General features: G+C 59.1%; 1 protein-coding gene across 1 annotated transcript; it reads left to right on the top strand.

Annotated features, from left to right (window-relative positions):
* Positions 1–11,042: 11,042 nt before the first annotated feature.
* Positions 11,043–20,607, top strand: SHOX (SHOX homeobox). Its single transcript, XM_036119279.1, has 5 exons — positions 11,043–11,322; positions 14,537–14,745; positions 18,644–18,701; positions 18,807–18,895; positions 20,362–20,607. Exons 1-5 carry the CDS (start codon positions 11,043–11,045, stop codon positions 20,605–20,607), a joined length of 882 nt encoding a protein of 293 aa, XP_035975172.1.
* The last annotated feature ends 586 nt before the right edge of the window (positions 20,608–21,193 follow it).

Raw genomic sequence — 21,193 nt, 5'->3', positions numbered from 1 at the left:
CCCCCCCACATTTTATTGCTGAAAGGGTTTGTGAAGGAGTGGTCGTTTTTCCCCACCTGGTAGAATTCGCTGAGCCATCTGGGCCTGGATATTTCTTCGTGGTCAGGCTATTCATTACAACAGCAATTTCTGTATGACATATATAAGACTCCTGGTGTCTTCTATTTGGTGTGTGTGTGTGTGTAAGCTTTAGCAATGTATGTCTTCCAAGGAATTCGTTTCAGGGTTGTTGAGTTCATTAGCATATAGTTGTTGATAATATTCCCTTGGTACCCTTCTGATGTTGATTTGGAATTTCTTCCTTCATAAAATGCTTTGTTCCAGAACCTTCCTCTCTTGGTTTCCCTCCCACCTCAAAAATGACTTCCTCCTGGTTTCTTGGCTTTGCTACATCCGGACCCTCTACCCAACTTAAGTCCAGAGTGACTCAGGGTCAGTTGATGCACCTGTCTCCAGGAGCTTCTCTGCTTGGGGGGATCTCATCCAGTCCAATGGCTTCCCCTGGTGATTCCCAAATGAATGGAATATCTCGAGCTGTTCTTCCTTCCTGAGCCCAGACTCACCAATCCAACGGGCTACTCAACATGTCCGAGGTCTAGTGGGTATCACAAACCAAGTCCCAGACAGGCAACAAATGACCTCCAAAAATTCCCTCCGTGCCTTCTGCCATTTTGGTAAATGGCACACCATTTGTGGTTGGGTGCCATGCGCTTGTCCCAGCCAGAGCCTTCCATGTAGTTCTTTCTTTTATGCCTCATTTTCAATCACAAGCAAGTCCTGTTGGTTCTACTTCCAAACCTGACTGATTCCCACCATCTCCCTTGCTCCCCACTTGTCCGGGCCACAGTCAACCCTCACCTGGATGTCAGCAGCCCCTTCCTGGCTGGTGACCTCCATTCCTCCACCCTCGCTCCCCTCTTGTCTACTGTCCACAGAGCAGCCGGGGAGGGGACATGGCTGTTGAAACACACACCAGCCCTCCCACCACAAATCCTCCACGGCTTCTCTTCTAGCTAGCGCAAGCCCAAAGCCCTCACCTTATAAGACCCTTTGCAGCTCGCTCTTGCAGACCATCCTCGGGCACTCCCTTGTCCACTCTATTTTGTCCTTCTGCGATGTCTCGACATGACAGATCGATGTCATCTTTGTCCTTGTTTTGTCTGCTTGGAATGTCCTTTCCCCACATGGACTCCCGCACACCTTTCCATTTCTGAAAATATCATTTCCCTTGACCCTCTTCCTTAAGGAGCTCCCCCAACCTGGAGACTCTCTGATTCCTAGACTTTCGGTGTACTTCTCTCCACGTGAAATTAAATCCGATTTTAAAATTCGTGCCTCTGTTTCCTGTCTGTGTTCCCCCATCAATTGTGAGCTCCATGAGAATGGGGAATGTGCCTGATTTACCTCTGTATCCCAGCATCTGGCATATGTGCATTGCTTTATAAATGCATGGATTCATTTCTTGTTGCTCCTACAATGAGCCGTCCTTTCAAACAGTCCCATCCATTATCCCGAGGTTGTGTTGGGTCCAAAAAACGAGCAGTCCTTTCAAACAGTACCATCCATTATCCCAAGGTTGTGTTGGGTCCGAAATCCAGGCACAATGTGGGTGGCTTGGCAGTTGTCTTCTGCTCAGCGCCTTCCAAGGCCAAAATCAAGGAGTTGACCCTGGTGGGCTCTTATCAGGGGCTCTGTGGAAGAATCTGCTTTCAAAGCTCGTTCAGGTTTTTTGGCTAAATTCAGCTATTTGGGGATTGTAGGAGTGACAGCTCTTCCTTGCGGACTGTTGGCCAGGGCTGGTCTTTGTTCTTGAGACTCACCTGCATTCTGGTCACCTTCTATGAGGTCCCCTCCAGCAATGGTCAGGTGTAATCGGTCTCACGTTTGGAATTTCTTTGACTCCAGCCAAAGAAAACTGTCTACTTTTGAAGAGTCCATGTGATTAGACGGGGCCCACCCAGATGATGCAGGATTGTGTCCCCTCCTCATGGTCCCTCTTTAATCACCTCCGTGAAGTCCCTTTTGCCATGTAAGGGATGAGGGTGTGGACGTCTGTGGGTGGGGGGCACAGCTCTGCCTACCACAGTGCTCACTAAGTACTTGCTGGCAACAGAAAGAATCCATACAGAGCATCTTTTCTTCAAAGACGTGCTCCAGGGGGCAGGTCTGAAGCCAGCGTGGGGGGAGTGGTCAGAGGAAGGGACTGATTTCTTCCCCACTTTGGAAACCTGATCATTGCCACATGAGTCCAGCTGGAAAGAAGGGGTCTTACTGGTGCCACTCTGAACATCGTTGCAGAATGAAGTGTTGTCAAAATCACGGTCCCCCCTCTCCCCCCGGGGACCCGATGTGTGCTGCTGAGGGGTTGGTGTGGGCTGATGTGGGCACCCCTTGACCTCCTCCTGGTGGAGGAGACAGCCCTGGCCTCTGAGTCCTGGCCCCTGAGTCGTCCTCCATTGTTTACCAGGTGTACCTGTGGCCTTGGGGGTGCCCTAAGCAAGCCCCGCTCCGGGCCTGTTACAACCTCTCCAATGTCAGGAAGACAGGGTCCAGAAGCATGCCAAGGGGAGGCATCTCTGGTGACCTGAACCAGCCTGGCTGTACCATGAAGCCACTGAAACGCTGGTGGTCCACACGCGTGCCCAAAGCGCCTTGCCTTCCCTTCCTCTCCTTTCTGCTCTTGGGAACCCCTCCTCACCTGTAACCCCCGAAGCTGGCTTTCTAGTCCTCACTCAAACCCCAGACCATGGGGAGGACCATGGCATTACAGAGTTGGGTGGGTGGGGCTTTTTCCGTGCCCAGATCCCACCATCACCTTGGCATCTGTTTGCCTCGCCTGAGACCTGCTCCCTCCCATCCTGAGAACCAAGGCTGAAGGTGGAGTAGACCCAGGTGGGCGCAAGCCAGCCTCCCCCTGTTGGCAGGTGTCAGCGGTGAAGGGGTCTCCTTTGGGGGCCAAGGACCGACACAGAGGTGGGTGAATGAAGGAATGAATGAAGTGAACGCAGGCCAGGCCCGCGCCCGCCACGGAGGGAAGGCCCAGCTCCCCACACACCCCAAGCCTTCCGGGCTGGGAGGAGCCTCGGGACCATTATGGGGGCAGCTACCTTCCTCACTCAGGCCCCCAGGCCCCCTGCGGGGAGTGGGACGCAGCAGGACCCACGCCCAGGCCTTCAAGGGCAGAAATGGGGAGCTGGCTTCGTCTGCTCAAGGGGCTGAGTCCTGCGCAGGACAGCGCCCCCTCCCCCTCGGACCCTCCCGATCCGCCCAGGCCTCCCGCCCAGGCCTCCCGGACCCCCTCCCTGCGCTGCTCCAGGGTGGAGACGCCGCGCCCCCTTTCCCCGAAATCCGCGCCTATGGAGAGGTCTTGGGCTCGCGCTCCCTTCCTCCACCCCGGCGCGCCCCCTCCCCCGCGCGCGGCCATCTCCGTTGGCGAAGAGGGGGCGGTGCTGAGCGCCGAGGTGGGCTCCTGGCGGGTGTCCAGCCGGGTCTAGCCCCAAGCTTCGCCTCAGGCCAGGAGGCTGAGCCGCGGGTGGAAGGGCCAACGGCTGGGAGCGGGGCGCGTCCCTCCCCCGCGTTGCCCCGGGGCCCCTCCCCCGCACTCGGGCCTGGCATGCGCCTCTGCTACCCAATTAGCCGAGCGGCGCTGGGACCCCTACGCCCCCACAGCCCTGCGCCTCCCGCTCCTGCCTTCGCCCCCTCCGGCCTCGAGACACCCCGTGCTCTGCCCTATCCTGCTTCTCCAGTGGCCAGCAAACTCCCCAGGTCCCGCAGGGCCGGGGGCACACCCCTGCCCCCCACAGGCAACCCTGGGCGTTCAGCCTGACGCCTGCTTAGTGGGGGTGGGTGCATAGGCCTAGGAGAGGGGGGTGGCACAAGCCCCGTCCCCACCAAGGCCCTGCTGAGTGGTAAGCCCACCAGTCGGGGAGGAGAGCGACCCTTGGGTGGTGGCCCAGCGGCGAGGAATGGCAGTGCAGCTGTGTGACAGTGAGCTGGGGGGCCAGTGTGTGTGTGTGGGGGCCGAGAACAAGCTGGGTGACCGACTTATGAGTCAATCGTGGAGTGAGGCTGCTTCGGGACCCCAGGGGCGCGGGCACTTCCATGCTGGGGAGGTAGGCCGGCCCCAAAGCAGTCTTGGGGGGGGCCCAGAGCCCTGACGCTCATCCACCCAGACGACCTGTCTTTCCTGAACGCGCCGCGGTTGGCACGTAAACTTCAGCCTGCGTCCCGAGTGGGGACGTTCGGTACCACGGCAGCCCCAGGAGGTGGAGGACTGAGGGGCCTTCCTTCTGCACAAATTGGCCAGTTAATTAATGCTTGCCTTCTAGAGGGCGGAGTTTCCTTGCCTGGACTATTTTTCCAAAGACAAGGCATAGGGCAGTCGATGGCCAGTGGGGAACATCCTCCCTGGAGCGCAAGGGTCGCGCGTGTGCGGATCCCACCAGGGTGCAGTTGGTCTTCTTCGGAGCTGGGGACAGTCACAGTCTGTGGAACGTTTTGCAAACTTCGGGCAGGTGGACGCGGTCCGGGAGCCGTGGCCTTGTCTGCTGACGCTGACTACACAAATATGAGTTATGTCCCCTCCCCCGCTCCCGGGGACGCTGCGCAGAGCCTGGGCGCGCAGGGCAGCGCGCAGGCATCGGTCCAGGACGGCCCGCGGGGACAGCGCCCTATGCGCGCTGCTTGCGCCCGGGGGAGGCCTGGGGCCCAGCGTCCGCGCACTGCCACGCGGGTGCGAGTAACTGTCTGCAGAAGGTCCCGGCCCAGGGGCTGCTAACTTCCGAAAGAAAAAGAAGTCTCTCTCCACGGCTGTGGGCATGAGAGGTATTCACTCCTTTCAGGTGCATTTTGGACTTGGAGAGAAAAGGCAAAAGATTTTGAGCTCATTTGGGTTGGAGCTGATTTCAAAGCCCTCCCTAGCCTCTGTGTAAAAGGAAGGCCCATCCAGGTTGGGGGGTGGGGGGCGCGGGCAGGAGGAAGATAGGACTCACTCTTCCCCTGTCCTCTCTCTTGGAGGCCCTATGCCAGAAATGAGAGTGAAAATCAAAATACAAGCCCAAGATTTATTCCTGGAACATTAATTACTGCAGGAACTGCTCCCTGCCAAGCGCTTAATGTATTCATCAGGAAGGAGACCGCCGCATTGTTTGTTTAACGGTGGTCTCCAGAAAACGGCCCTCTTTAGATGTCCTTCGTGGTAAACTGCTTTGCTCCCTGAAAAAAAAAAAATAATGTTTTTCTTAAATAAAACATAGAGCAGGGGTCCTGTGATTAAATCTGAAAGCAAAGAGTTTTAATGTCCACCATATGTTACAAGGTACATGGGGAAGAAATAATAAGAATGATAATAATAATAATAATAATAATAATAATAATAATAAAATCCCATAGAAAGCAAACAGCATTCCCTGTTAGGATATGTATTGTTAAACATACATTTTTGCAATGAGCGCTATTTTAGAAATCTCCCCGCCCCCCCAAAAATAAATCCTGGGGTTTTGTAGCAAAGGTGAGACAAATTGGGGAAAACACACACACACACCCATTACCAAAAGTACGTTTTCTGGGTGGGCCCTCGGAAGCACAGAGACAGCCTCCCCTCTGGAGAGGAGAGAGCAAATCCAGCCTCACGGCAACCTTTATTAATATTATACACGTCGCATTTGTGGACAGGATCAATCTTATCCATTCACAAGCTGGATTAACAGAGCCCACCGTAATGAAAATCTATTAGCCTCGCATTTGAAACACGGATGTTTGTGTAAATCAATAAACACCATAGGACGGAATACAAACGCAGGTTTCTAAATTTAAAAGGGAGAAGTGGGGAAAAAAATAAGGAGGCTCTCTATGAAGTGTGTTTGCACATCTGTAAAATCCTGCACTTCTGATCGATACTTATAAATATTTAATGTGTGAGGAGGGGTTCATTGTTGTTAAAAAGGCTGGCTCTTCAGCGAAAACCATTAACACCCCCTCCCTTCTTATTATTAATAGAAATTGTCTTCCGAATTACATGCTGAGAAAGTAGGCCGGCCAGGCTGAAGACACACTCCTTGAAATACGCTTCCTCCGTGTCCTGGGAACCAAGGATGAACCTCAGGGGTCCTGAGGTGGCGGGGTGTGGGGAAGAGAGTCTGCCCGGGGTCCCCCACCCTCCCACTGGGGGTGGGGGCCCTAGACGCTGCGAAACGCTGCTCAGCTATTAAGAGCTAAGAGCATGAAGTTTGACTTAAGGTAAATACATTCCGATCGGGAAGACCTGTGTTTTCTGGGCTCTAAGTGAAAAAATTCAAGCTATTCCTCTTAGGAAGGAAGTAAATGAAATACTAAATATCTGAATATTCCTAACCTCCTTCCCCCTGGCACTGTAAGTGTAAGAGAACAGGAGAGAGCCGTGAACAGCACCGTCCACTTATTAAAATGAACCTATTTGGCGCACAGCAAGATCGTTTGGTAAAATCGGAAAATGCCCATGTCCCTGTCCTCCGGCTGTCTTTAGTCTGTCCCTGAGGTCTGTCCGCACCTGCCATGCCCCAGAAGGGGCCTGGTGGCACATGGCACCGTGGTTACCGGGGTCAGCTGTGTCCACAGCGTCTCCTCCTAGGTGTCTGGGGGGCTCGGGCTGGACATCCAAGCTTACGCACTGTGCCTTGCAGACCGGGGTTCCTGGGGGGTACAACAGCTAAGAAGTCTAGTGGCCCCTTTCTTTTCTGCAGTTGGGGAAAAGAGTTGAGAAGAGGAGAAATCCCCCTCAACAGCACCATCGACCAATCATCACCACTGTGCCGGGCCAGCAGGACATGGAGGGCGAGGCCGGTTTGCTCGGTTTCCTGCCGCTCCTGAGGGGCTTGTGGGAGCTTTCTAGACCTGCCCAGGCCGGGAGGCCGGCTGGGAGCCTGCCAGGCTGGCCTGAAGCTGAAGAGCTGGGGTAAACTCGGGGTGGGGGCTGCAACACGTCGGCTCCAGCCGCTGCAGGCCTGGCTTCGAGCTGTCCACGGCCTCGTCCGGGTGGGGGGTCGGCGGAATTCAGGGAGGCCTGATCCGGTAGGAGTGGACCCCGTTCCCGTGTGCAGCTAGCAGGGAGGAGGGAGCCCCCACTCTCGGATGAGGGCGCTGGCCTCCGGTGGGTTCGTGCGGGCGGGCGGGCTGAGAACCGCTCCCGCCCCGGGGTGGCCACGCTCTCTTCTCGCTCACGGGTGGGAGGCTGGCGCGGATGGGACAGTGTCAGGGGACTTGGGCCTACAGACACCACGGGTGGAAACCCAAGCCTCCAAGCTGCAGGAGCTAACCCTTGTGTTAGTGACCCTTCAACCTCCTCCCGGTTGGCCAGGACCCTTCGTCCAGGTCTGGCATTTTTATTTACTTGTATTGCGTTTTGTTTCCTCGTGCTTCCGCAGCTGGAACAGGATGGAAACAGCGCGCGTATAGGAGCGGGTCAGGCATTCACGACCCGGGCAGCCCGCGTCCGCGGGGGTTTCTGGGCCGCGGGGCGCGCGGGGGCGCGCGAGGCGGGCGCGCAGAGACTCCCGGACGCGAATCCAGGACCCGCGCGAGCTGCACGCACGGTGTGCGGAGCATTTGGTGAACTCAGACTTCGGAACTTCTCTTTTCTTCCAGAAACCAGATCCCCCTCTTCTGCTCCCTCCTGCCCCCCTCACGACTTCTTTTTTGTTGTTGTCAAGGAAAGAGATGGGCTTTCGTTTCTATCCACAAACTTCCCTGAAACCGTTTCTTCTTTAAGACTTGGGGGGAAAAATGCACTGCACACTTGAAAGCATCTCCATTCTCACAAGACATGTTGGGATTTTAAGAAGTCTGTTCTCTCCTCTGTTCTTGGTGCTCCTTCTTTCTGGGAGAAGCTCTCTAGAAGCTCAGACAAGCTCCCCTTATGCGGAGGCCCCAGCCAGCCCAGGAGGGTCCGTACCCTCCCCTCCCGCCTGCAGTCGCCCGAGCGGAAATGTAAATGTAACATTTCATAAAGTGTGCCCACCCTGCGGCCTCGGGCCATGTCCTGAATTAGCAGAAATATGTGGTGCGAACACTCATTGCCTAGGCTAAAATATGAGCACTAACTCCACGCTTTGCTGTTTGGGTCTCTGTCTCTGAAGGGGCAATATGTCAAGGCGCCTGGTGCGCTCCTGGCTGGGGAGGGGCGTGGGTTTCAGGGGACTGCGCCCAACGGTCAGAGAGGTTGCCACTTGGCTCCTCATCAACAGAAAGTTTGGTTTTGTAGAACGGCGACTGTCTTCACGAGCCAGTCGCTCTCAGCAGAGGCAAGGCCTTCCAGGTCCAGAAGAGAAGCTAGCCGTGGACTCGGTTTCTTTTCCGAAGGGTTATTTTGAAGCCATTTGTCTGCAGTGCAAGGGGCACCCGAGGTGGAGCTGCAGAGGAGTATGGGGGGTGAGGGGTGGGAGGAGGTTTAGTTTTTCTCGCGTCTAAGGATCTTGAATATGCAGAGTCCCAATCCAGTGCCTGTTGCGGAGATTGCAGGAGGCTGCCAGAAGCTGGTTGGGGCAGGGCTCCCTGTTAGGTAGGGGTGGGACCTGAGGAGGTAGGAGGTGGGGAGCATCCCTGCAGGGGGTCCTGGGCTGAAGGTTTGGGTCTCAACCCCCTGTTCCCTGCAGAGGAAGCTCAGACCTTGCAAGGCCCAGGACCTCGGAGACCCCGGGGGTTGCTGAGAAGGGACAGGGAAGGTTCTGGGAGGGGTGGGCAGGGTTTCCAGCACTGGGTCCCTGGGGAGCTGGCCTCCCCACCTGGGGCTGGTGGGGGTGGGAGGGGGCTCTGAAGTGGGGAGATGGGAAGAGGACAAGTTCCCTGCCCGGGACAACTGGAGAAAGTTGCTGTGGTCCAGAGTGTCGCCCCCACAACCTGCTTCTCTGTCTCTGTCTCTCTCTTCTGCTTCCCTGGGCCCTCACTGTTCGGTCTACCTGGAACAGAGTTCAGCTGGGGGGTGGGGGGTCTGCAGACCCCGTGGGGTGGCAGGGGTGGGGGTGGGGGCTCGGCGGGGGTGAGGACTGTCAACTCCGGGGCCGCCCGGCGCCCTCACCCCGTGCGCCGTGCGCACCCCGCTCGGGGCGCGAGCCCTCGACGTTTCCCCCGCCGACCCGCTGCATGCATAATGCATGAGGGGCTATTTGTAATTCTGTGTGATATCTGCGCGCCTCCGCTTTGATTAGAGGGCCGCGGTGACAAAGACCTGTTTGTTAAGTTGGAAAGGCTTCTAAGCCTTGCGCTTTTGAAGTCCGGAGGAGGCGGCGGCCTCTGAATCCCCCAGCTCGGGGCCCGCTGCACGCGGGGCAGAGCAGCCTGGGCCACGCGGAGAGGCGCCGGCGCAGAGCTCCCCGAGGAAGGATGGAGGGCGCGGGGACAGGAGGAGAAATGGGGGGAAGGAGGGCGAGAGTCAGGAGGGCAGGAAGCAGAGAGGGAGGGGAGGAGGGAGGGTCGCGGGGAAGGAGCAGGTCTGCTCCTCCAACTCCGGTCTCCTCCTCCTCCCCGCATCTGGAGGGTAGGACACCCCCTGCCCCTCCCCAGACCGAGGCACCCCCGACTGAACCCCGAGTGACTGGACGCAGGCCCCACGATGTCCAGAGAAATCGTGCCCTTTCCCTCCCGCCGGCGGAGAAGTTCCGCGCTGGACGGAACGCCGGGTACCGCCGAGGGTGGCCCCGATCCTGGGCTCCGATTCACAAACACTCCGAGCGGGGACTGCCTTCCGAACATGCAAAACGAGCTCCTCCAAAAACCAGCAGCGCCCCCCTCCCCTGCAAGCCGCCGCCGAGAGCCGGGTCCCGACTCCTGCGGGGGTGGGAGGGGTGGGGAAGGGGGGTGGAGAAGAGACGAGGCGATCTGACAGATAAAAGAGGGGAAGGGGGGGGAAGTCAACTTTATTTGCAGATGGAAATTTGCAGACAGGATGACATGCTTGACTTCCGGGAGCGTAAACCGATTTCGTGTTGCCGCTGAGAAACTGGGTCCTTCTCAGCCTTGGAAAGGGCGCGAGGCAAAGCGTGGCACAACCAGAAATATCTCTGTTTCCCCCCAAATAAATATCGTAGACACCAGGTTCCCTGCACGGCTCTAGAGAAGGCTGCCTCGGCGCCCAGAGGACCGCTGTTTACAAACCAGGTCTCTCTCCGCGCCAGCCGTGGCTGTCTCTGAGTCCGGACCCCCCGCGCTCCGGGTGCACGCGGCCCGGCCGCGTCCCAGTCCCCGGCCTCCGCGGCGCCGGCCCCTCCGAGGTCTGCGAGCCGCTTTTCGCCGCCGCCGCCGAGGTTCCGGCGTCCACGCTCGGGTACACGCGGGCCCCGTTCCTCCCCCTTTCGGGGTCCTCGAGCTGTTTACCGGTCACGCCGTGCGCCCCCGCTCCAACCGCTCGCTCCGCGGGCCGCGCCGCCAGGTCCGGCCCGCAATCCAACCACATCTCAGCGTTGCAGCCGATTCTCGTCTGTGGATCGCGCGTCACCGTCGCCCGGGGTCCCCTCGGCGTCTCTCCCTGCATTGCCGCGCGCGCGGACCGACACATCCTGCGGAGACGGGTTCCCGGGCGCGGGGCTGGCTGTTCTCCCGGCCGCGCGGGCCGGCGAGGACCGCCTCACCATCGATAAACTCCTCCTCGAGTGTGCTTTCCGCCAGGCACTGAGGGAACGCGGGTACCTGTTCGGGGCGCTGGCGCGCGCGCGCGCTCTCTCCCTTCAAAAAAATTGGATCTTTACCTCTCCGCACCAAGGTGCTCAGACGCCCAGCAGTGATGAAATGAACAGAAAGCCAATTGCCGGACTGGAGGTGGGGGAGAGATAGCACCTCTGCGTGCCCCCGCCGCCGAGCCAGGAGCCGTAATTGCTGCAGACGGGGAGCGCTGGGGGTTGGGCGGACGTGGCCGTGTATAAATAGTGAGATCGCAAATTGAAAGGCATAAATAACAGCAGGAAGGATCTACCCTCACACGGACGAGTCCTCTCCGCGCGGGGAGGCGTGCGGACCACAGCCCGGCTCCCAGCCAGCCCCGCCGAGCCCCGCGGACCCCGCAGCCCCGCGCAGCCATGGAGGAACTCACGGCTTTTGTATCCAAATCTTTTGACCAGAAAAGCAAGGAGAGTAGCGGCGGCGGCGGTGGCGGCGGCGGCGGCAAGAAGGATTCGATCACGTACAGGGAAGTTTTGGAGAGCGGACTGGCGCGCTCCCGGGAGCTGGGGAGCTCGGAATCCAGCCTCCAGGACATTACCGAGGGCAGTGGCCACTGTCCGGTGCATCTGTTTAAGGACCACGTGGACAGCGACAAGGACAAACTGAAAGAGTTCGGCACGGGGAGGGCTGCGGAAGGTAAGCTCGCGCCGGACGCCGCTGCGGGCCCCTCCCGGGGACGGCGTCTCCTCGCCACCGAGCCTGCCCGCCTGGCCCTCGCTCCGCGCGCGGGGAAGCCCCGGGCGCCGTGGCTCGCTCAGAATTCCGCCCCAAAGTCTGCATTTACGGCCGCGCTCGGACGGAAAGGCCCCGGCTACCCATCGCCAGTCTTTGCGTAAGAAAGAAAGGAAACGCGGATACAGGAAGGGAGGCCAGGGGGGCCGAGGATGAGCAGGGGCTGGGGCCAAGCGCTGCCTGAGGACTGGCTTCCCCTGGGCGTTGGCACCGGACGTCGCAGCGGGAACTTTCCCGGGTTGGGGTCCATCGGGCGGATGTGCCTGAAAACCGAGGTCGGCTGCAGGGGCTGTTGGGCGCGTTGCCTGTCTGCCGGCCTGAGTCGACTCCCCAGAGCGCGCGAGGAGAGATCCACACGCATCTCTCGCAGCGCCCACCCCCTCCCGCGTCCCGAGCGTTTGAAACGGGCAGGCGTTGAGGACGTGCTGGCCGGTGGGCCCGGAGCTAACGCGCGCAGTGGCCGCTCCTGCCTGCCGAATCCTCTCCGCGCTGTTTCCTCTTAGGGAAAACTTTCCCCTTGAACCTTGAGACTTGATCTGGGCTGACGCGGGCCTCTAAATTAAAACCACTCCCGCGCCCGCAGGTGGCCAGGGTCTGGACGCGAAGTGAGGGGCCCTGGGAAGCTCGTGGCGGGGCGCGCGCGGCCGCTCCGACCCCAGGCTGTCAGAGCGCAGCCGGCCCTGCGCCGGGCGGACGGCGCGTCCTGGGCCTGGGCCTCCTTCTTTTCCAGATAACGTTCGCCGCGGTTCGCCCTGTTGCTGAATCGGGGGGGGGGGGGCACGGCAAGTTTATGGGGGCTCTCCCAGCTGGGCAGGGGTTATCCCAACCTCGGGGATCTCTGAGCAAACAGGGCAACCAGCAGCGGTAAATCAGAGGCATAAAATGGGCTGGATTTCTCAGGGGGCACAGTTTGAAACTGCTCGGAATGTCTATTTTTCATTACAAAGAGGAAATACAGAGCCTTACCATTCGCCTCCTCCGGCCCTGTTCCACTCGCTGTCAGCGTGATGGTCCCCCTACAAGTAGACCTCCCCCCCACACACACACCTCCCCCGACTCAGGAAGCCCACGTCTCCTGCTCTTTGGGACCCTACACTTGGGGTCTCCGAGTGGCAGAGTCCCGGGCCATGGCCTTGAAACGTTGCCGATGACCCAGATGTCTTTCAGAGGCCTTGACCCGTGGAAGCAGCAAGCTGCCAGAGGCTTACAGATCCGCCCCTGACCGCTGGCCGCCCAGGTGGCCTGGGCTGGACCTGTCTTACCTCAGGGTGCCCCCCCTTGGGCACTGCCGGGTACCCCTGACTCTATAATTCATACAGAGTTTGCTTTAATGAAGACACAGCAGTCAGCTGGGTGCGACTCAGGGCCTACACTGAAGTTCTACATGACAGCACCCAGGGCTGACCTCCACGGCTCCTGACCGGTTCCCCCCAAGTCCTTCCTAGAGGTCGGGCCCCTCCTTGTCCCGCCTGCCTCCTTTCAGCCTGATTGCTGAGGCAGCGGACCCCGGAAAAGGGGGCCTCGGAAAGAGAGTGGAGTGCAGTCAAGGCCTTTGAAAAAGGAGAGAAGAGAACAGGGTTGCCCCTCGGCTGGGTGTACAGACCCCTTGAGGGCTGAACCCCAGGCTGCATTGGTAAGATGGGAGCCAGATGGAAGTGTGGGAGATCTTGGGGTTCCGGCAGAAACCCGGAGGTCTTAGGCTCCTGCACAGTGGGTCCCGCGTTGCCGAGGAAGGGACTCTGTGGATTTTGCAAAGCCTGCCGCGGGTTCTTAAGGACTTTGAAGGCCAGCTTCTCAGCTGGGATCAATCCCTGGGGTCAGACTTCAGAGACAGGGAGGAAGGAAGAGTGGGGGGGCGCCTCTAGGACAGGATTTACGACTGGGAAGAAATGGGGTGTTTTTGGAAATGCGATGCTTTCAGGAGGTGGAAGGGAGTTTAAAAACCCAAGCTGGGGTTAAGTGCCCCATGCTCAGGGGTCTTGATGCTGCTCAGGAGGAAGACTCAGGACTGAGCTTCTGGTGTGCCGCTCAGGGATCCTGACTGGGGGAGCAGGGTGGCAGGATTACCCCCTCCCCACAGCCGCTTTCGGGCTTTCCCTCTTGGTAAGTTTCTGGGCTGAGTCATGCAGACCCCTTCTCTGCTTCAGACCTGGGGGCTCTTTGGCTAGAACCTCCTGAAGCTGGCGTCTTCTTGACAGCAGGGGACATCTAATTAGGGCGCAGAGATGCTCTGTGCCTGTGTCCAGTAGGTTCCCTGGTGCAGAGAAAGCACCGGGAGACCCAGGCGCCGGCGAGGTGCAGCTTCTTACCCGATGCTGGAGCCCCCTCCCGCCAGGAAATAGAGACGCTATCATCGTTTTTGGACTAAGAAAGTACCACTGTTGGTGCCCTGGTGGGCTGTGTGCCCCACCGCGTGTGAATATATGTGCAACAGAGAGAGACTGCAAGCAGAGGGTGTCTTGTCCCATTGCACCTCCCCCCAGACACCATGCTGTGCTAGGATAGGAGTTTTGCTCTCGGAGTCTGAAAAAGAGACCAGGATGGGGGCCGCGTGCGCTCAGCTCCACGGCCTCCTCCGGAGGGAGGATCCGACCCGCCTGGCGCGGCCCCTGTCCCGCTGCGTAGCAGCGGGGGGCGGCGGGGTTCCCGGGCCTGGACCCCAGCGTGGCCTGGGCCCGCCACACACCCTCCGCGGGGCCCGACACTCGGGCCACTCTGCCCAAAGTTCTTGGACTTAAAATAATATTTAACACCCCACTCCCGAGAGGCGGGGAGAGGGGGGAGAAAGTTAGGGTATGTCAATATGTCAAGAGGCAAAGTGGAAAAATTAAGGAAACCATGGCAAGACTAGGCCAAGAAACACGGCGCCGCCAATGCCCGAGTTATTACCAAAGAGCGTGTGTTCCCTGGAGTCCGCTTTATCGACTTGACGCAGCCCCCCCGTCAGGGCGCCTTTGCCGCCGGGGCCCCTTGCTCCGCAGGCACACACTGCGATTTTAGCCGCACCGCGGGCCCCTTTCTCGGGCGCACGGCCCCGCGGGCCCTGGCGGGCAGGGAGGCGCAGGGCGCTCTGGGGGAGCCCTGCGCCCTCAGCCCTGTGCCCTCGGCCCGCCCGCAGGTATCTACGAGTGCAAGGAGAAGCGCGAGGACGTGAAGTCGGAGGACGAAGACGGCCAGACGAAGCTGAAACAGAGGCGTAGTCGCACCAACTTCACGCTCGAGCAGCTCAACGAGCTGGAGCGGCTCTTCGACGAGACCCACTACCCGGACGCCTTCATGCGCGAGGAGCTCAGCCAGCGCCTGGGGCTCTCGGAGGCGCGTGTGCAGGTAGGAGCGCGCGGGGCCGGCCCCCGCCACCCGGGCCTCGCGGGGACCCCCGAGCGAGCGCGGCAGCTCGGCCCCGGCTGCAGGCCCCTTCCCGGAGCGCGGGGAGACTGGGAGCGGGCTGGCGCACCGGGCCTTTCGGGTGCGGCCCTCGCAGGCGGGTCGCACGGTTCGTACGAAGGGCGACTGCCCTGCCTGAGCGGGCCGCTCTCCACGTCCAGGTGGTCGGGAATTGGGATGCCTCTTCACCTCTTCCCACTGGTTCTGTTCCTCTCCTCCTCCGTGCCGCGGCCCTCAGCCCCCTCCCTCCCACTCCAGGGAGGGGAGGCGAGGGGCGAGGTGGGGGGAGTCGCGCACACTGGGCATCTTGATGAGCGCGGCTGCAGCCCGCGCGGGGCCGGATTAGCCTGGGCGCGCGGGGCGCGGGGCGGGGGGGCGCGGGCGCATGAATTCATGATGCCCCATCTGGCAAGCCACTGTCGGCGGGGGGCCCTGGGCGTGCACAGCACGTGCGCGGAAGGGACGCTCTGGCAAGCCTTTCCCGGGCGTGAGGAACGTTCCCTTAAATTTATTAATGCATTAATGGGTGGCAAAGATCGGCTTCCAGCTCGCTTCCTCCGGGATGGTGCAGACCCCGCCTGGGAGGTCGGGCCTGGAAGCTCCCTCCTCAAGGCTCGGAGCAGGATAGCAGCGCCAGGGAGAGAAGGAAAGGGGGTCAGCATCCCCGGGCTCTGGGGACCGGTTTTAAATAAACGGAATTAATATTGTCAAGCGGGTGGGGGGTGGCCGTGAAAATCCCAGCGCTTTGAAGGCCCGGGTTTCCCGCTGCTTAGAAGATCAACACATTCAAACACCACTCCCCTCCCGCCCCCAGTTGACTTAGGAAACGAAAACACAAACGTGTGTTATAGATAGTGTTTTACGAAATTTTTAATTTGAAAAACAATTTTTTTTTTTTTTGGATCCCAGCCCCCTTTCCATCTTCCCGCGCGGCTGCCATAAATAATAGGCTTTCTTAGCTTGAAATGCAATATTCCTCAGGCTTGTTCAGCTCTTGTCCGCAGAAGCAGCGGACACAGAATCTTGCTGCAAGGTGGGACCCCCGCCCCCCGCGCCCGCAGAGTAGCCCCGGCCAACCTCTTCCCTGAGGGTCCAGGCGGCTGGCTCATCTGTGGCCCCAGCAAAGGGAGGTGGCTGAGGCTGAGGGTGTCTTTTCCGGCTGGCCACCCTTCTCGGGGAAGATGGATGGGGCTGCACCGTATAAATTAATGAAAAGATTAAACTTTCGCTGAAGGGGACATCAACTTTTATGTCATCTTCCCGGTGTCTTTCTGCCTGGGATCTGTAATATCTCCCAGGCCTTGATGTACTGTTTCTATAAAAATAAATTACTTCTAATTTAATTCTACACTATTTCTTTCAGCAGTCTATTACGGAGTAACACCTTAGCAGGAGGGACGGAGTGGCAGGAAATTGGTTCTTGGGTGCTTGCAGATCTTGAGAAAGCCCTAAAATATAAAGGGGGGTGAGGACGGGGTGGGGGAGAGAGATGTGAGTGGCTATATCCATCCAGAGGTGAATTAAAATTTAATGACTGTAAATAATAATAAAAACAAACATGGGAATAAAATAGAAGAAATCATTTTGTTTTGGCCACGGGGACGAGAATCGCAGGGTAAAGGGGCGGCAGACGGGCTCATAAAAATCAATTAGTTAAAACGAATGGGTCATCCCGCAGAAGGTGCGGAGGTCTGGGGGGGGTGGCAGGAGCAGGGGGGCAAGAAGGGACTCTGGTTTATTCCTGTCTCCGAAGTGTTCGGTAATCCTTTTCGGTACAGCCCGTCCCGTGTTGTTAAAGGATAGAGTTTCAATTTAGTGTGGAAATTTGCTGTAAATAAATTGGGGATCCTATGGAAACTGGTCCTTATTAACCTTTTATTTTTACTGTCACCGTGGCACCTCATATCACGCAGCTGTCAGGGTTATAATGGAAAGTTATGAGACCACAGTGAGGAGCACGAGGTAATTTAATTACAACAAATATCTTTGGGTTTATGGCGCAGAGCTAAATTAAATGTCATTATTCACTGTCTGTAATGGAAATCAAAAAGAAATCAGATTACACCATTTGTGAAAGAAATCAGTGAGTGGCCCTTAATGAAGATATAACCGCTTAACCAGTGTACTGCACTTTACTTAGCATATTCAGGACTAATTGGAATTGATCATGAATCACCCCAAGACTGATTTATTATCGCCTCGCGCACTGGCTAATTCATCACTTTTATTCTTCATAATCGCATTGCCCCCCCCAACCCCCCACACCCCCACCACACGACGGCGCTGAAAGGAAAGTGAGCTTTGCTTGCCAGATTTCAAGAGGATTCTGTTTTTGAAAAATGCCCTTCCAGGGCGCAGAGTTTGCTCTCCTGAAGACTGGGTCCGACCCCGAGGAGAGGGAGGAGCTCAGGACCGGGTCCAAAGGGGTCCAGTTCGACCAGGGGTGGTGGCGATGCCGGGGGTGGGGGGGGGTTGGACGTGGAGGCTTGTTGTGTGTGTGGGGAGGAGAGGAGGAATGTCAGTGCAGGCTTTGCAAATGCAAGGGAAGGTTTGTGGACTTGGACTCGGGTGCAGAGGGAGAGGGGTGACAATTTGGGGATTACTTTTCAGGGGAACAAGCTTAAACTTTTCCAAGCTCCCTGTAGCCCGTTGGCATGAGCTTTGGAACCTTCTGGAAAGCCAGTTCTCACAGGCGGGCGATGGCTCAGCTGTGGATAAAAAGCCTCCTCTTAAGAGTCTGGGAAGGAAAAGTTAAGGTTTCCAGTCTCCCGAGTGTGCCGAGGTTTCCCCGTGCGTGGTGGGGGTCTGGAGGGGGGGGCAGCCCCACGCCCTGCTTGGAGCAGCGGGTCCTCAGGCACCGGGGCAGAGTAGCCCAAGGGAAGGGTTTCTTTGTGCCAATTATTCCGCGTGGTCACTGACCACCATCTCGGCCATGAAGGTCAGTGAGAGTGGCAGGAGAGCTTCCGGAGGAGAAAACGTTAGGAAAAATTCAGTGGCTAAGAATTTGGAGGGAGGGGCCTCCAGATTTCGTCAGGCAGAGCCTGAGGGCAACGGTGTTCAAGGACCAGAGCTGTCTGGAGGAGAGGGGGAGTGTGTGATCTTGGGAGCGGGGAGGAGGCTTTTTTGGGGGGGAAATCCTGTGCACCCAAATTTTGACATCAGACCTGTGCATCTAGCTGAACTGGGGAGGGTCCCACAGATATCCTTTTTCCAAGAATTAGATTTTTTTTTTTTTTTTTTAGAGAAGCTGGTGCCTGAAATTATGGGGGTGCCCTGGCCTTTCTGGATCCAGGATGTTCATGACTCCTTAATATTAACGGGGACCCTCCAGGCTTCCAAGGAGGGCATGGAAGTTTCTGGAGCCGGGGTGTCCAGATTTCGACTGGGGAAGGGGTTGCATTTGAAGCTACTTATCAGCCTGTGTGCCCCCTTTGTTGGCCGCTAAGGTTTCAGAGGGGGAAGGTCAGGCTCTCCCAGGGGCTGGCAGAGTGGAGCAGGGAATGCCCACACTGATCATGGAAAGTTCTCGAATCTGCCCTGCACTCCTTCACTCGATGTGGATGTTGAGGCTCACCTTGGGGACCAGACAGGGCCCAGAAGTGAGTTTGGGAATTCCCAGCTCTAGGTCGCCAGGTATGGTGGGGCTGGGTTGGGAAAGGAGGGGGCGCGGGAGATGGCTCTATTGCGCCCTGAGTCGCACCAGCCTCTGCGCCTTGGCGCCTTGGGAACCGCGCGCGCCCCCCGCGCCGCCGCGCCTGCCGTCGTGGGGGCGAGAAGCCCCAGCTTCGGAGGAGGCCGGCAGGCTCACGGGGCTGCGCGCGTCTGTCTGCTCTGTCCTCAGGTTTGGTTCCAGAACCGACGAGCCAAGTGCCGCAAGCAAGAGAACCAGATGCATAAAGGTGGGTGGTGCGGAGGCTGACGGTGGAGGTGGGCAGCGCGTGCAGCGGCCGCCGGGGTGCGCAGAGGACCCTGGCGGGCTTTATGGCTCCTTTCTTCCCTTGCAGGCGTTATCCTGGGTACCGCCAGCCACCTGGACGCCTGCAGGGTGGCGCCCTACGTCAACATGGGCGCCCTGCGAATGCCTTTCCAACAGGTAGCCCGTTTTTCTTCCTTGTGAGCTGCGCGCGGGGGCCGCCACCTCCCCGCCTCCCTGGCGTCCTGCTTCCCCCGGCTGCTCCCGCCCCCGCGGAAGAAAGGCTGCCGCCTTTACAAGGGGGCATTTATAGACCCGTTGGCACGTATTAAAATCACGCTGTAAAACTCCAAGACTCACCTTTGGGAGGGCCAGGAGAGAAACCCAAACACAATTTTACAAAAATCGGAGTGAGAAAAAAAAAAAAAAATCCCACCCACCCAGGCTGCCTGGTTGGGAGTGGAGGGGCGGGGATGCTCGCACTTGGGTGTGAGGCCCTGCGTGTATACCCAAACCCCAGCTGGCCTGCCCCATGGCCTCAAGGGGAGGTGTATGCACCCCGCTGTAGCTGGGCCTCGCTCTCCAACTCAGAGCTGGGATCCTAGGGCTCAGGATCTCAGGATCCCCGTGCGCAAAGCTGCTCTGCGTGGACGTGGGGTGGCTAGGGTGTCAGAAGGCCCCAGGGCTGCGCCCGGCTTGGGGCCAGCTACTGGTGGATGGTGGAAGCTGCGTGGGGGAGGCCCAGGGTGAGAGCGCAGAGCCCACGCGTTCTCTGCCTCGCCCCAGCGCAGGACTTGGGGGTGCTCCCGTTGGGGCCCCAACGTTGCGGGACGTAGAGCGCATACGCCGGGGGAGCAGGGGTGCTCTGGGTGGAGCTGAGGCGTGGCCACCACCGCATCGAGCGGTTTTGCTCCAAGGATCAGGCCTGGGTTTATATTTGGATCCGTGTTTGCTAGGGGCCTCTGCGGCTCAGCTAGGGCGTGGGTGGTGGTGGTGGGGGGGTCAATGAATAGACACGCGAGACTTAGAGCGGGTGCTCGAGCCTTGTGCTCTTGGACTCAAGGTGCCCAAAGCGGTTAAGGGCGTCCAGGGCATGCGCAGGGTCCCTCTCATTTGGCCTCGCCCACTCCGCTCGCGGGGCCCATCTTCCGTCCCCGCCCCCGCTCCATCCTTTCCCCAGGGAGGGGCTCTCTGCATTACAGAACTGCTGCCCCGACTTGGGGTCAGCCATGGGGTCTTTGCTGAAATTCGGCCCTTGGAGCACGGACCTGTCGCCATGCTCCTCACGGATTCAGAGAGGCCCCAGGGAGGGGGTAGTAAAGAGGAGTCCAGAGCCTGACTCGGGGACATCTCACAAGTTCAGGGAAATTGAGGCTTTCGTGAGGAGGGGATGCTGCCGAGGACACGGGTGTGGGCGCCACAGGGGTGGGTGGGTGTGAGGTCTGTTCGGATTCTCCAGCTCTCCTTGTGCACGGCAGTCAGGGGCCCCGGCGTTCACGGGTGTCCAGAGGACAGTTCCGACTGCCCTGGCAGGTGGAGGCTGGGTGGTGGTCCCCGGGGTGCGGGAAGGGGACTCCCAAGGGTCCGTCGGGGCGGGAAAGCCCCGCTCCTCAGCCGTCCTAACTGTGCCAAGTCTGCCCTCCCAGGTCCAGGCGCAGCTGCAGCTGGAAGGCGTGGCGCACGCGCACCCGCACCTTCATCCACACCTGGCGGCGCACGCGCCCTACCTGATGTTCCCGCCGCCGCCCTTCGGGCTGCCCATCGCGTCGCTGGCCGAGTCGGCCTCGGCCGCTGCTGTCGTGGCCGCCGCCGCCAAGAGCAATAGCAAAAACTCCAGCATCGCCGACCTGCGGCTCAAGGCGCGCAAGCACGCCGAGGCCCTGGGGCTCTGACCCGCCGCCCGCCCCGCGCCCAGCCCCGGCCCCACGACCCCGCCCGCGCTGCGTCCTGCACTCGAATCCTACGCGCCCCGCGAAGGCCGCACGGACGTCCTGGAGCGAGGGCGCGGGCCCTGGCGCAGCGGCCTCCCCGCCTAGGGCTGCCCGGGGGCCCACCACTGGCCCAGGGAGGGGGCCTCCCGGGACCTCACGACCCCTGCAGACCCTCGCAGAGACTGTGCGGAAGAGAGCAGGTGACGGTCAGACCAGCTAACCCAGCCCTCGGCCACGCGGTCTGTGCGTCCTGGGACCCTCGGCCACGTGGAGCCCCGTGCGCCCTCCTCTGTGGCCAGCGTTCCTACCCTGTGCATGCGGCCCCTTACACACCTTTCGAAGATCATAGAGTCGATTACACAAGAAGATCTGGGGCTGGTCTCCGCCGAAGATGCCAATTCTTGGTCGCTAACAATTTTACGCGCTGCCACGAAGTTGTTTTCATCCGAGGAGGAGGAGGTGCGGGACGGGAATGGATTGCAACGTGGACTTCCCCCTGCCAGATTAGGGGCCCGTGCTCTGCAGCAATAAGGAAATGCATCTGCCG

This window comes from Halichoerus grypus, chromosome X (genome assembly GCF_964656455.1).
Source record: "Halichoerus grypus chromosome X, mHalGry1.hap1.1, whole genome shotgun sequence".
NCBI lineage: Eukaryota > Metazoa > Chordata > Mammalia > Carnivora > Phocidae > Halichoerus > Halichoerus grypus.
The sequence above is the reverse complement of the archived record's forward strand: the minus strand, read 5'-3'. Positions and strand labels throughout refer to the sequence as shown.